The sequence below is a fragment of the Telmatherina bonti genome (genome assembly GCF_933228915.1).
Source record: "Telmatherina bonti genome assembly, chromosome: 1".
Lineage (NCBI taxonomy): Eukaryota > Metazoa > Chordata > Actinopteri > Atheriniformes > Telmatherinidae > Telmatherina > Telmatherina bonti.
The window spans coordinates 37,303,059-37,318,621 of record NC_136619.1 but is presented as its reverse complement, the minus strand read 5'-3'; the positions used below and the strand labels follow the sequence as shown (position 1 = coordinate 37,318,621).

The 15,563-nt window shown below is 39.8% G+C and overlaps 1 protein-coding gene across 1 annotated transcript in view; it reads right to left on the bottom strand.

Moving 5' to 3' along the window:
* Nucleotides 1-527: 527 nt before the first annotated feature.
* mapk8ip1b (mitogen-activated protein kinase 8 interacting protein 1b) overlaps nt 528-15,563 on the bottom strand; it is a gene marked incomplete at both ends in the record, with an annotated part of 52,905 nt that continues 37,869 nt past the window's right edge. The window contains 9 exons of the mRNA XM_079243820.1: nt 528-600; nt 1,683-1,781; nt 1,919-1,989; nt 4,074-4,190; nt 4,370-4,473; nt 5,971-6,143; nt 7,220-7,295; nt 10,667-11,803; nt 13,585-13,666. Coding sequence (XP_079099946.1) covers nt 528-600; nt 1,683-1,781; nt 1,919-1,989; nt 4,074-4,190; nt 4,370-4,473; nt 5,971-6,143; nt 7,220-7,295; nt 10,667-11,803; nt 13,585-13,666 — 1,932 coding nt within the window. The remainder of the gene's footprint in view (nt 601-1,682; nt 1,782-1,918; nt 1,990-4,073; nt 4,191-4,369; nt 4,474-5,970; nt 6,144-7,219; nt 7,296-10,666; nt 11,804-13,584; nt 13,667-15,563) is intronic.

The following is a 15,563-nucleotide window of genomic DNA, read 5'->3' as shown; positions in this document are numbered from 1 at the left end:
TAGTCGCATTTAGAAGTGGTCAAAAACGTGGACTTTTTTGTCACAGCGGCTGTGCTACAAGGATACTGCTCCTAAGTAAGTCTGTATTTCACTAAATGTACATTGTTGAGAATGTTATCTTTGCAAATGTACATCTCCCTCATGCTTGAACTCTTGGTACCTAAAATTAAAGTAAACTCGTCACTTGTTCAGTTTCGCTCCTGCTTGAATGATGCTACAGGCTAACTAGTGCTGCCAAGGCTGTAGACATACAACATTTGTGCTTTCATCGTTTACACCCTGTGGCATTTTGCATCTGCTTTCTCTTGCATGTCCTTTCTCTCTTCCTTTGGCTTTTCTTAATTCATTATTTTCACACTTTCACAACAGCTTTTCCAACAGCCCCAACACTCCTCATTTCCCTGCTCGTTTGCTGGATAGTTTTGTTTTTATTTCATTTTTTTCTTTTAAATTTGGCTATTTCTGTCCTTCATGCAACATTATGTTATGATACAGTGTACTGTACAGGGTTGTGGTTAAAGGCGGGGTTATTCCAGGTAAATGTCTTCTGTAGGGCACGAAAACTCCACAAACTCTTTGTAGTACAACTGGAAGGCTTTCCTGCAAAAACAAAAAGACACAAAAACATGGTCATTTCCCTCACAGACCTAAAGGTGCAGGTTATATCCCAGTGCTTGAAACGAGAAAATTCATTCATGGCTTCAAGTAAAGCCATCCCTAAGCGGTAACTGAGTGGTCAAACTCAGCTGCCACAGACAAACACTAATATTTACAGTCAGCATCACTGCTGGTTTTGTTGTTGTGAAGACATTTGAGCTTCCTCAGATTAAACATTCAGCTGTGTTGCCATCACATTACCATACTATTAATGTGATCAGCTTTGTTTCCAAACATAATCTATGACTAAATGATGTCAGAGTGCAAAACCGACTGTCTGTTTGTCTGAGCAATGTTTGTTTATTTTGTTTTTCTTCATTCCGCATGCCCTAGCTCTGCTGGCACATGACTGCTAAAACCTTTTATTTCTGAAATTTGGACTCAGTTTGGAAAGGATGAGCAGAAAAAATCTTTGCCCTCTGCTTTTCTCTGATTTTCCGCCTCCTTTCTACTGTGTTTGAGCTCCACTAGATGTTGGGTGAAACGCAGCAGCTGGCTCGTGAAACTAAAGGTTTGTTTGGCATGCTCTCCTGTTCTTTGGAGACACTGCTTCAGTATAACATTGCTTCATTTCATGGCATTATTTAGATCCAACTTGTTCCTGTCTGGTTTCTGTTGTGGTACAATGGCACTCCTTTCTACACAGATGTGGGATGACTCAAAACTACAGCGGTTTTCCACGCCTTCAGTTGCCTAATGCATGACTTCAGCTCCAGCCAGGATACGCTTGGCAAAAGATCACTAGTCAAGAAAACATACATTCTGAAGGATTTCTTTCCTTCCTGTTGGTTGGATTTAATGCGCATTATGTGTGTTAATCAGTTGTACTGAAATGTTTCTGAAATCCTGCCACCTGCCATGATATCAAGTCGTGGAGGAGGGACAGTGATTGTTCACATAAAACTTATTTTATGACTATTCTTTTTCCACTTTACTTCGTTTCATCTCAGTTAAATTGTCAGGATGTTTGGTATCACATCCCGATCAAAGCTTTTCATGACACTATACCAACAAGTGCAACTTACCCCACTGATTCTGCAACCGGTTTGGTGGAGTTTTCAGACACAAACACGTGACAGGCAAATCTGTGGTCTGCTGGGTGTTTAGTTATGAAACCAAAATACCTGTAGAGAAACAAAACAAAACAAGCTTTTCAAAAGAAGTCCAATCTTCAACTGAATTCTGGTGTATTTCTTTATTTCTAGTGACTCTGCAGATATTTGACAGTGTAAAAAGGGATTTTTTTTCTGATTTTACTTACTTGCTGTTTTTGGGATGATAACCACAAAAGGAAACGTTTTTTAGCTGGAAGAAGTGGCTGCATTCGTTACTCTGTTAACACAATACAAAGAACAGAAGTAAGAATAAAGTCTGAGGTCAAGATCAAGAGGTGTGTTGAAGCTGAATTTTCAGGCAAACATGTCCAACACAGGAGTCAGATATCTTTTTCTTACTGTGACCTGAAGTACCAGTATTAGTTACAGGTTAAGTACTGGTATTAGTTCATTAAACCACTCCATTAGACAAATGCAGTGGTTTAATGAACTAATCTTTAGATCATCGGAGCCGTTTAAAGCAGAGTTGATCCTTGAGGGCCGCCGTCCTGCAGGTTTTCCATGTATTCCTGCTTCAACACACAGCAGGATTGTGGCCCTCGAGGACTAGAGTAGGACACTCCAGCTTTAAATAAAAATCTAACAAATTTACTTGTGTATTAAAACCATTAAATGCTCTCAGTGACTTATAAGCCCTCTAAAATGATCTGTGTTCCGAATTCTCAGGCACTGGCGGCACTATGGATGGCGATGTTAAACCTGATAAACACGTCAAAGCAGTTTTAGAATCCAGTTTTTATCACCTTCATTGTTTTTGTTTTGTTTTTTTTAAAATAAAAAGTTAATTGTTTTTTTTTAGCTTTTGAGCTCTTTAATAAGTTGTGCATGCTTTTATTTCTACCTGTCTGGACTACGGCAACACTCTTTATTCTGGCATCTGCAATAATGCCCTTTCCAGTTTGAAGTTAGTCCAGAAACCCACACCAGGACTTTTAAATGGGGCCAGAAAATGTGACTCATCACTCCTAATCAGCTCCTTTGCACCGGCTGCTGGTACGTTTTAGAATTAATTTTAATTTCCTATCGTTTGTTCATAAAGCTTCATATGGACCCCTCCCCCAACACATTACCAACTGCCTCCAAGTTTACACTCCAGCGCGCTTTGATGTCCAAAGACCACCGTCTGCTAGTGATGCCTAAGACGGGACTTAAAACTTGAAGGAACAGGGCCTTCTCTGTATTCAGTCCCAGCATCCAAAAAGTTCTCTCCCTCCATGCCTGAAGTCCCCCCACCACCCCCCAGTGGAGTGCTTTAAGTCCGGTCTACAGACCCACTTATACTTTTTGGGCTTTTAACAGCACGTGTTTTGTGTTGTCCTTTTGTCTTTATTTGTGCACTTCAGTTTTTTTAACATGTTTAATTATTTCAATGTGAGCTAGACTTCGCTTTTGTTTTTTGTTTTTTTTGTTCATTGATATTACTGGTCATTGACATGGATACATGTTCTCTTTTTAAAATAAGCTTTATAAATAAAGTCAATTAGATGACAAAAAACATAACACATCAAATTTTACCATATGTCCAGCATATTGAAATAAGAAGTGCAGTACACAAAAGTTCTAATTCATCTGAAAACTGTTACAGATTGTAAATTTTCAAGCACTTTTCACTAAACTCAAGATTTCCTAAAATCTTGGCTTGTAGTTTCTTTTGACGACCACCAGAGGGAGACATGCGCCAATGCCCCAACGAGATACTACCGGAATGAGGAGTTCCTCCAAGGATTTATCAGTAATAATCATCCAATAATTTCGTACATTGTATCTGTTGATGATATTTGACCTTGCCCTGCATCCTGCTGCTCGCCTCATTAAGACCAAGGAAGTGGAACATACAACTCCAATACTCAGATCTTTACACTGTCTTCCCATCTGCTAAACAGCTGACTTCAAAATGCTGCTGTTAGTTTATAAAGCACTGAATGGTTTCGGACTAAAACTTAGGATCTTCTGGTTTCTAATGAACCAACCAGATCCCTCTACTTTCCATTAAAACAGCTGTTAATTCCTACACAGTAACTTGTATTTAACATATTTTACTGCCCTTATTTTAGCTCTCTCTCTTTATTTCTTTAAATTGTTTTATAAGTTTGTTTTTAATGCTTCCTGTATGCATCTAATGCTTTTAATGTTTTATGTAAAGCAGTTTTAACTGTTTTGTACATGAACTGTGCGATACATATAAACCTGCCATGCGTTGTCTTGTTTTTTCCACATTCCCACATGCATGTTGAAATCCCTGTATTTCCTCAAAACTCACTTTATGTGACTGGATGTACAAAGGAACAGTTAGAGTCTTACTCTGTCACAGGCATAGTAATCCTCCTGTACTGCAAGCTTGATGCCTTTGACACTGATCTCCAGAATGCAGGAGGAAGGCGGGTTGTACTTGACTGTCATTCTTCTGTTGGTGGCAATCTGGAAAACAAATGTAAGAGATTATTGTGATCATGCAACAGACCACAGTCTCTTAAATTACTTTTATCAGGTAATTTTAGTTTAAAAGTCATCATAAGTCTGTAAAATCTTTTGCATCCAGACGTTTTTAGATTCAAACACAGATGCAAAGACACACATGTGCATTAAAGGCTTTCTACCTTCTGCATTGCTGCACACAGAACATCATTTCCTTTGTGGCAGGGCACTTGAACTGATCCCAAAAACTTCAAGCGGTAACTGTCCATCCATTCGCTGCTTTTCACTGCAATAAGTAAACAGAAAAAAATGTAAGAAACAAGAAAAATTAGTCAAAGACAATAAATGGCACAGTGACATTTAGGTACCCACAAAACATAGATAAACAAATTACAGGTGAGATTCTAGTTATTATTCTAAAGAAACAGTTCTGGTTGTGTTCAGTTTTTTTACTTATATGTGCAAAATTCTTATATACATATATATCCTATATACTTATACATACTTTTACTTAAATATATTTTCACAGAATAATATCCCAGACTGTGGGCAGTATTGGTGTGTTACAGTTTGTCAGACTTTCAGACGGACCAATAACAGTGATTTTCTTTAGGAAAAATTGTAAATAAGGTCAAAGAACTGAATGGCATCAAGGTGGAAAGTTAAGTAGACTTTAGTCAGAAAAAGCAAAAATAGTATTACTTCTGCTATCATTTCTGACATTCACTGCAAATTACATCATTATGATATTATACAAAAATGAACAGTGTTACCAACTTGGCTCACAGTGGGAACAAAAGAGGTAGTCAAATATACGAGGAGTTATGACCATTCACTTTATTTACAGAACTTAATCAAAAATAAACTCATAATCGGGTCTGGGTGAGTAAAATATCAGTAGTGAAATACTGTGAATGGTTGTGTGACCGTGTGTGCAAAGTTGTACAAAAATACAATCTAAAACTTAACAAATCCTAATAACCGTGATGGGGAGAGAAATGCTGCCCAGCCAGAGGAAAAACAGAAAGTGAGTCTGCAATAAAGCAGGCTTTATAAGTTAAGCCACTCCCACCTCTGCAGGTGCTCTCCTAATCACCAGTCACTACAAACAAAACTAAGATGGCAGGCCATCACAACAGCATACAAAATTATTAATAATAACTGTAAACAATCATGACTGCATCCACATGGCGATGAAAGTGGTTTCATTTTCAAATAGGTTTTCTGTAAAATCTGACAAACTAAGAATTTTGTGCTTTCATACAAAACCACTAAAAACATTGTAGTAACTTATCCAGGCCTTACGAGCAGAACATGGAGCTGACGCATAAACCCGCGGGATGTAAAAACATGCAAAGTATAACATGACTGAGAATCTAGCTGAAAAGGAGACATTGTGTAAAATAATGACAAAGTAGAACTTCTGCTCTTTTTTGCTGCACATGATGTTCAGTATCATCTGCAGCACGAATGCAACACTGTAATCTGGCATTGTCGTACCTGTTGGTGTACTGCTAATGTGGGTTATGAACACCATGTATAGGTTGTAAACGTGGAAACCAAGAATTTAACCTGTCAAAATGATTAACTCTGGGACGTGTTTTTAAAAAAAAAAAAAAAAAAGCGTAGAGGCAACGTTTAAATGATTTTTAAAAAAAAAACTACTTGAAACACGTAAACTTGTTTTGTGGCCTTATGAAGTACTTTCATACTCATATTTAGATGTATTCATAGTATTTACCTGTATTTTCAAACTTCTACAGAAATCCAGCTGTGTCAGTACCTTTATAGCTATCAGCTTCCTTGTTGACTTCCATAGCGTAGTACGCAGGAAAGATCCCACGGGCACCCGTTCGCATGTTGTAGCCCTCATACCAGTAATCTTCTCCTTGGACCTCCACCAGCAGTGGGTCATCAACCTCCAACTCCAGTTCGTCATCATGTCGAGGCACAAACCTTATCAAGACATAAGTTGGGATGTTGCTCTTTATGAGGTAGATGACATCATATTATCACAATCATGTCTTAAACATTAATTAGCCTCCCTCCAAGACTTTAACACCAAAGTTTCACCCTGGCCAATCATTGCAAAGCTTACCAGTCCCTGCTTTGGAAAGAAAACAACCACTATTTCCAAGCAAAAAGGCACATGTAACGACTGGCTCAGAGAAATCAAACTCTTCATGCTGTGGTTCAACGTAAGTCACTTTCTGACATTGAGATTGTTGTTTAGTCAGATGTGCAAGTCGCATCTGAAGACCAGTAACTACAAGCGCAATTTAACCTCCTTTCTGCTTCCAGCTATGCATGGATGATGCCTCATAGCCTCATGTGATCTGTTGGTGCATAGAAGTGCCTCTGTTCTGATGACTGCATTGCCTTACTTCTGTCCCCAGACCCATATGTATCTAACAGCCTGAGGTCCTTAACAGCAGCTGGAAGTCCTCACTGCCAACTGGAGTGTGGCTGTTACCAAGGAAACAGGAGGAAATTATGAAAGTGCTTGTGATGGTTGCAAAGACTGCATTTAGGTTGTATCTAAAGTCCAGAATAACTGATGTTTGGTTGCAGCAGCTAAAAATCACAAGTCAGAAAGATCCTGAGATTGCTCAGTGACTGCAGACATATTCTATTTTTAATGCTTGAAATATTATTAGAGTATAAAAACTAAAGTTCAGAAAGCCTGAATATGTTCAATGGGAAACAATGAAGGCTGAACAGGAATAGATTTTCTTGCAAATGTAAGGACAGCTACCTGCAGCATAATCATAATATTTGGTTTAAAGGATGCCTGCAATTCCATTGTTTAGTGATGCAATAATGAAAGTGTGAACAGGAGTCATGCATTTATATAGACTACAAGCAGAGACCGCAACAATAAAACGTTTTACCCATAGAATAACAAATTTCATTTCTGGTTTGCATCCTGGGTATGAATGCATGATGCATTGATGGAGTTAATTACCTTATTAAAGATCAGTCTTTTGTCAGTTTGTCAGTACAGCTACGTGTTGCGTGGAGCTATAACTCACCTGTATACTGCTCTGTGGGTCTGATCCTTCTCCTCTCCATTTATGACACAAGAGTAAAGGCCAAAGGATTCTGCACCTTTTTCACCACAAAAGAAGAGGAAAGTGAATTGAACGTAAAGGTAAAAAATCTTTCAGCACCTGCGACCAGCTGGCAGAAAGATTAATGACTCTGACTTCAAGCTGAAACAGACGTCCAGCAAACTAACAGAAAATACAATTCAGGTAAACAAGTCAGTTTACCTAAAAGCACAAAGGAACTTTTCAGGCCCCATTAATCACAATTTAATTAAAAAGAAAAAGATGAATGTCACACATTTTGGCTTGTATTCTCATGAGAACTCTGACTCCCTTCTGCACAATGCAGAATGACTACTGTAGTGTTTCCAACAAGCCTGGAAAATAGAAGGAAAAGACTGAAGAGAAAACACAGGACAACACATCCAGAGTACATCAGTCTTTGTTCTATTTCTTTCACATAAATGCTCATAATTTCCAGCACTGATTAATGCTTTAAAAATATGTATAATATCTTGATTTCCTCCTGTTTTGTTATACTTTAACTAGGATAACTTCTAAAACCCTCCATTAGAGGACTCCCCTCCGTTCTCTCGGTCTCAGACAGAAGCTTGCAAGATGTTTAAGTCTCTCAGAATAGCTTTTATTTTAATGACTGTCTGATCTCAACCAATATTAGCTATAGCCATGATAGTATATTTCAATAGGGATCTTATTGAGTCTGCACTGCTACTAAACAGAGGCGAAGTTGTAGACGTTCATTATGGAAGATCTGCTCCTAAGCCCTGGCTTTCATGTGTTTCACTGCTAATCATTACACCATTTTTTTTTTCCCCCACGCCGTCTAAGTTTCATGATTTGGATGTTTGATGTCACTCCTCTGCTCCTGTGTATGACGCTCATCCTTTTACATCTCACAATCCTTTCCATGTCCACCTCTTTGTGATGCCTGGGGATCCTCAGCAAATAGCTGCGACTTCCAGATCATACTTACATGTGCATGAATAAATATTGATCCGTACATTCAGTCGTCTCTTTCTTTCTTTCATATCCAGCTCAACCATTAAGAAGGCCACCTTTTATTGACTAAAGCTCATTAATACTTGGACAAGTAAGCCTGACTGAGACATCTGTTAACCTACAGTGCTGACACATCTCTACTAAAACGACCCCCAAAACTAGAACGCCATACGCTAGCTGTCTGAATGTTCTTGTTCGCTCAGTGTGTTCCTGTAAACATGTATTAATGTCGAGCTCGCCCCGAACCCTTCCACGTTTGGTGTTCTTTTGGCCTTTCTTCATTTTGTTTCTTTTTATCCAACTAATTTACTGTATTTATCTATTTGCTTTTGTACACTGATATTTATGTATATATTTTCATGTTACTAATTTATTATGTATCTTTTATTATTATTTTTATTAATTTATTCAGGATTAAAATGTATTTGATTTTACATTTGCTATGTTTTCCCATTTTTTTCCGGTATTTACTTAGTCTTCATTCATTCATTTTTCTAACTGCTTACACCCTGAACAGCTCGCCAGTCCATCGCAGGGCCACACGGAGACAACCAACCATTCACACTCACATTCATTCCTATGGGCAATTTTAGAGTAGTTAATTAACCTAACATGCATGTCTTTGGACGGTGGGAGGAAGCCGGAGTACCCGGAGAGAACCCACGCATACGCGTGGAGAACATGCAAACTCCACACAGAAAGGCCACTGTCTAAATCTCGCTCCAACCAGATCGAACCAGCGACCCTTTTGCTGTGAGGCCACAGTGCTAACCACCATGCCACCGTGCAGCCTAGTCTTCATATAATTCTGAATAAATAAAAAAATAAAAAAAAAGAAGAGGTCAACGCCAACCACAACACAGCAGCAATAATCGACATTTCAGAAATTTGTGTTTCACAATTTATTCTCCAGCTGATTTTTTTATTGCTTGTTTTCAGTGTGCAGTTGTAATGAAAGAAATGCTCAAAAGCAGACATCTGTGGTTGTGATTTTACCTGATCAAATCAAATCTGGATCAAACCAGTAGGGTGAACACGGTGTAAGAGTGAAATACATCTCTTATCTAACTGCCACACTATTAAAATGTTACCTCATTTATAATTACAGAGCAGCTTCCAAGTTTAATGTCCTTTTTACAAAATCAGGAACTAAAAAGATGTAATTGTGTTGATATATTTGGGAAGTTTAGCAAACTGGAAATATGAGAGAAGGAGGTCTAAATCTTCATGTTACAGTGTTTCTAAATACCATGTTTAGGCTGCAAAATGCCAGTAGAGAGACTAAATTAGTGCTTCTTTGAACATGAAGTGGAGAAAATGAGGTGGACAATGTTAAATCTTTGGCTCTGTGTCCTTCTACTCAGCAGGTTTTAAATATCCAACTGGGTTTGTGCCCTGAATGTGCTGCTGTTAAAATGCTGTTAACATTAACTGGCAGAAAACACCCAGTTTATTTTACAAGCCTTGAAAGCAAACAGCCTTATTTTAACCTCTGATCTAAAAATGATGAAAGACATGATCCATGATTGCGTAAGTCATCGTTGGTCTTTTTATTCTTAGTTTTAAGCTCAATCTTAGTGTGCAGTGAATCCTAAGAACCTCAGTGTCCAGACTTAAAGCAGCCCAGCAGATTATCATCTGTAATGTGTGAGCAAATTTTAAATCCAAAATATTTATGTGGCTCTGCTTTTTTTTGTTTTCAAGTCAAGAACAACATAAGCAGCGCTGCAATGTAAGAATAACTACAGGCATTTTCTTTACTTTCATTCACACAGTTTCAATTAGAGTTATATGTTTAGAAAGCCCTCTTCCCGTATATAATCATCTATTTTCTATACCTACTTATTCCAGTGCAGGGTAGCAGTCTGGAGCCTAACCTAGCAACTACTGAGCCAGACAACTCACACTCCAAAGCACAATTTCTAGAGACCAATTAACCTGACATGCATGTCTTTGAACCATGGGAAGAAGGAAGCCAGAGAACCCAAAGAGAACCAAAGCATACATGGGGAGAAAATGGCCCAGTTTGACCACTGTCCCCCGTTAGGCAGTGGTGGTAACAACCACACCAGTCTGCAGCCCAAATTAAATTAAAGCCTCAGAAATTTGCTAAAGGAATGGATAGAAGAGATCATCTCTTCATCTCTGGGTTCACAACAAGAGACCATCCATCCATCCATCCATCTTAACCTCTTGGTCCAATCCAGGGTCACTGGAAGCTGGCGTCTATTCCAGCAATTATTGGGGGAGAAAGGTGCACCACTGAATGGGTGGACCTCGTCAGTCCATCACAGGGCAACAAGAAACCAAGTCAATCTAAACATTTTACAGCCTTTTGTTTGCCTCTTTATCTTGTAAATAATCTTGGAAGAATTTAGTTTTAGTACGTGAACATGTCTCGTCATGACTTACTGGAAGAGCGAGAGCGGCCATTCAGAAAGACGTTTAGGAACTTCTTGGAGAAATGCAGGTCGGCCTCAGGAGTGGAGTCCTCAGAAAGACAAGCGGTGGCCTCCCTCTGGACTCCTCCTAACCTGGCTTCATGCTCCTCGTCCTCGTCTTCCTCCTCATACTCCTCCCCGATGGCGGACTCATAGGGAGAGGAGACGCAGTTGTCATAGACGGTTGCTGAGTCGCTGTCGTCGCTGTAGCCTTGGTAACACTGTCGGAGGCTGACAAGCTCCAACTGGGCATGCTCATCCACCACTAGTGTGTATTTGACTGAGTCATATGACAGGCCGCTGGCCTCTGAGCTCATGATAGTCCTCAGTGGGACAGGCTTGCTGCCGCCACCGTCTCCCTTCTGCCCCCCCTTTGCCATTCTTCCATCCAATATTATTCTGTCTACATCCTCATCCTCCCCACAGTAGCTGTCGTCTGTGGCGTCCACATACTCTACAGATGAACCGGCTCTCAGCATGGCCCCGGCCCCTGTCCCTGCTCCCGTCAAGCTGAGGTCGAGTGCAAGCGAAGAGCAACCTGAGACAGCCATGCTGGGTGGTGTGATGAGGGACTCTACACAGGAAGCATACGAAGGTGGAGGGATATAGATCTCATCCTCCTCGTAGATGGAGGGGTTGGTCCGGTCTGGAAGGGGTTGATATGGAGGTGGTCCTTCTGTATCGGAGCTTATTGACATGCGGCCTTGCTCAGTCTGCTGTGACAGGAAAGGCCGGTCCTGCACGTCGGTGAGTTCCAGGGGGTCAGCAGAACGCTGCACAGGGGTCAAATAAATCTCCTCCGTGGGCTCTAGATGAACATCCGTGTGGTATCGAATCCTCTCCCTGTGGTGCCCACCGCCATCTGCCTTCCCCGCAGGGTACAGAGGAGCTGGAGTGTAGTTCTGTGGTGGTGGCGGCGCAGGCGGCTTCTCCTGCAGCTTGGAGCGTGTTGCGATACCTCCACATGAGCTGTGCGAGTGTCCCGAGGTCTGGCTGTGTCTGCAGGGGACGTCTGTAGAGGTCCCGCGGTCTTTGGTCTGCGCTCCGCCACCCTGCACCTTGTCCTCGTCACTCAGACAGCTGTGCTCACGTGGAGGGGTGAGGTCACCTAGAGAAGCAAACAAAACAACGCAAGCGGCAACACAAACAAGCATGCAGACACAGAAGCACAAACAACCACCAGACACACACACGGAGTAAATGTACATGATTTCGATGGGACCAACAGAGAAATGCAAAAGACGGACATGGCAGCAAATGCACAGATCCATAAAAGCAAAGCACAAGGCAGGACGAGAGAAAAGCAGCAATGGTTAGGTAATGTCAGGATTACACGTTTAAATCCCCATTACTCATCAAAATTCAGAGTGTGGTCAGAATGAGGTGACCGCTGCGTTATGTCACATGTTATGTCATAATCCATCAGCAGGAAATCAAGGCATCATATTATTTTTTGGTTTAATATGAGTCTGTTTCAATAAGCCATTCTTTAGCCATACTTAACAGGTCCTCCAGTCGATTTCTCTGAACATGAGACTCTTGCATGCAAACATTTCCTGAAAATCTTTATTGAATCGTTATATTCTGATCCTGCATGCTAATGGTGAAGTTTATGGTTCAGTCTACTGTTATTTTTACTAAACAAGTAGGTCCAAAACAGTTCATAGCAATGACTAAATACATTTTCCAGGTTGGTTCCCTCGTGTTTTGGAAATAAGAAAAAAAAATGTTTTAAGGTATATCTAAGCGTTTATCTGTTAGTAAAGTAAAAATGAGCATTCATACACTCATGTTCATTGGCAGTGTCCAAGACATCAACAAGGTCCCAAAATGCAGAGCCTGTTGACCAAGATTATTCTGATCCAACTCGACTAGCTGGCTAGCTGCTCCGAACTCAACAAAAAAAACCACAGATTTTGTTGAAGCATAGCGTGCTCTCTGAAGGGATCTCAACGTATGAAGAGACCAGGGACTCCAGTGCTAACTTTGCAATAAGTGGGCAGCTTGTTTGTTTAATCAATTCATCTTCAGATGTTCAAAGTTTTACTTTTTATTCAGATTTTCAGACCGTATTTATTTAGAACTGTAGGAACCTCATATTCCATTATGAATGAAGTGGCTCGAGTATCTGAAGCCACATGACGCCAGCTAACAGGCGTGTTCAGACTTTTAGGAAAAGTAAAGCCAATTAAATATTTGCTTTAGTTTGGTTTTTTTTTCAAAAGTAATTTAAACGTATACCTTCGTAAAACTGTAAGTTAGCAAGGCGTCTCTACTAATAATATATCATGAAAATGTATATAAAAATAAGGGAAAAAAATTATTCCTTGTGGATATCACCATTTTCTGCACCATATCATGAATATTTGTAACACAGCACATTGTTTTTAAATGAAAAAAAAAACATGTTTAACAAATTTAATCTGATATATTCAAAGAATTTAAAAAAAACTGACTGATTTTACTTGATTTTAAGATTTTCACCCAATTTTGTGCTTTTAAGAAGAATAAATAAGACCCATTAAATTTTTCCAAAGGTTGGCAGTGAGTTTTGGTTAGTTTTTCATCATGTAAGGCTCTGAAAAGAGTTGCAGCAATGAGCTGTGACAGCTCCAGGCCAGTTATCCACCCACGGCATGTAGCATGGCCTCAGCTAACTCGTCTCCCCTCAACACCTAATCTAAGCCTTCACACTGTCCCCAAAGAGCAGATTCACACACAGCATGCCAAGACAAATCCTCACAAGTATTTTGTGACCGTTATTAGCACTACCGCATTGAGACGATAACATTCAGGTCCCTTGAACTGAGTTATTAGCAACTAAACCAGAAAATTCAGAATGTTAATGTAAAAATAGTGATTTTTACTGAAGATGAGAGAAAAACTCACCTGCTTTAAGAGGTGAGGAAGAGCCTGAAACCTTCTCCTGCCAGCTGTATTTCTTCCCAAATGAGTTGTTGTTTAATGTGTCCTAAAAATAAGAAAAAGAGGAAGAAGTAGTGAGATGGAAATATAGATGGAAGGAAGAAGAGAGGAAAGGAGGAGGGAGAAGTTTGGTTTCTTATTTCTGGATCCTGACAAAGTAAGCAACTTCTGGATGTATCTCTCTCTCTCTCTCTCTCTCTCTCTCTCTCTCTCGCTCTCTTTAACAAACATATACCCACCCACCCACGCACACACACTCACACACACACAAACCTTTTATTCTGATGAATGAGCAGGGATTTCTTTTGTCTGTGATCCGTGGTGTGCATTTAAAGGGACCAGACCTTTTCTGCAGCCTACAGGCAGTGCACACACCCCCACTCCCCACACATGCACACACATCCATGAACACTCTCATACACATGCACACACAGTAGGAGTTTCTCTAGCTGTCAGGACATTATGAATCAGTGCTTCTTCAGAGTTTTACTGTCTTACACCTCTTGAAATGATAATATTAACTAATAGTAGCACACAACATGCTGCAAGTTTTTGTTTATTTCACAATAATTACAAAAAACCCAAAAAACAACTGAGGAGTCTGACTTGAATTACAAAATATCATCAACAGAACATCTTAGCAGTGATGTATATGCATGCCGCGGTTAGTCAAAGTCACAGCACTTTTTTGTTACATGCAAATGAGTGACTTTCTGACCCCACCCAACTGCACCCAACACACTTAAAAATCTGCCCACAGAGGGCAGTGAAACACTTCATTAAAGGCTGGAGTCCACATATCACAGAAACATGCGAACAATTAAAAATCCAAAGATTATACATTTAAAATCACTCATTTTAACTCCGTGAAGGAAAATAAACCCTTAGGTGAACATGAAACAACATGGGTTTTCTTATATAAACATATTTCCGATTAAATAAAAGAAATCTATAAATCACAATATATCCAACTTTTAGTTTGATCTAAAAACGTTGAATATATTGTTAGATATACAATATATTCTGCAATTTGAGAATAGAAGACATGTTTTCTAAGAATTCCCACATTGTTTTGTTTTCCAGCAAAAAACATGGAAATGTATGTAAAAGCAAGAAGCAATTACAAAATAAGATTAGAGACCAACGATGTAATAAATTATGAGCTGAACTAATGGATCATAAAACTGGTCATTTTTCTGGAATATTATCACATCCACATGGAGAAATAAAAATCCCTCAGAAACATCCTTTTTAGGTATTTATGGATGCAAAAGTCGTGTTTATCCCTATCACACAGTAATAATACCATATTCTTCAGCAAATCAACCACATCATGCAATTTATTGTGGAGCAATAATAACAACCTCTGATCCCTTGCTGATGTTTGTGGAAGTGCCTCGTGTTCATTTAAAATTGCGAAGAATTAGCTATTTTAACTCTCCCCTCCCCACTGGTTCACACACCTCTTTTTATTCTATCATGAGGTAAATTATAGCTCAGCTAAACAACAAAAGAAGCTAAAATGCAGACACAGTGTGTGAAGCCCAACGTTACCTGAGAACACCTCAGAGTATCGGACCTTTTCTGTCACTCAGGGGGCTGAACTGTCATGACAAGAGTCTTTTCTTTTTCCAGTTTCATGAATAAGAGAGAAACAGAGCAGAATTGGAAACTCCCGTGACGACAACATGTCCCAAATAGGCCTGGTCTTCCTCCCACCTCCACCCACCATGAATGACTCACTTCCCATCTACGTGTACTGGGCCGACTATCAGACTGAGCTGTTGCCGTGGTAACGAGTGAATCAGCAGGTGGGGAAATATTTCACCAAACTGACAAGCGAATCCTCGCTGAGGGCAGTGACTCAGATGTATTCAGATATAGTTTGAGCGTGTGCAGTAGTGACCAACAACTTCACAGTCATGATTGTGATAATACATACA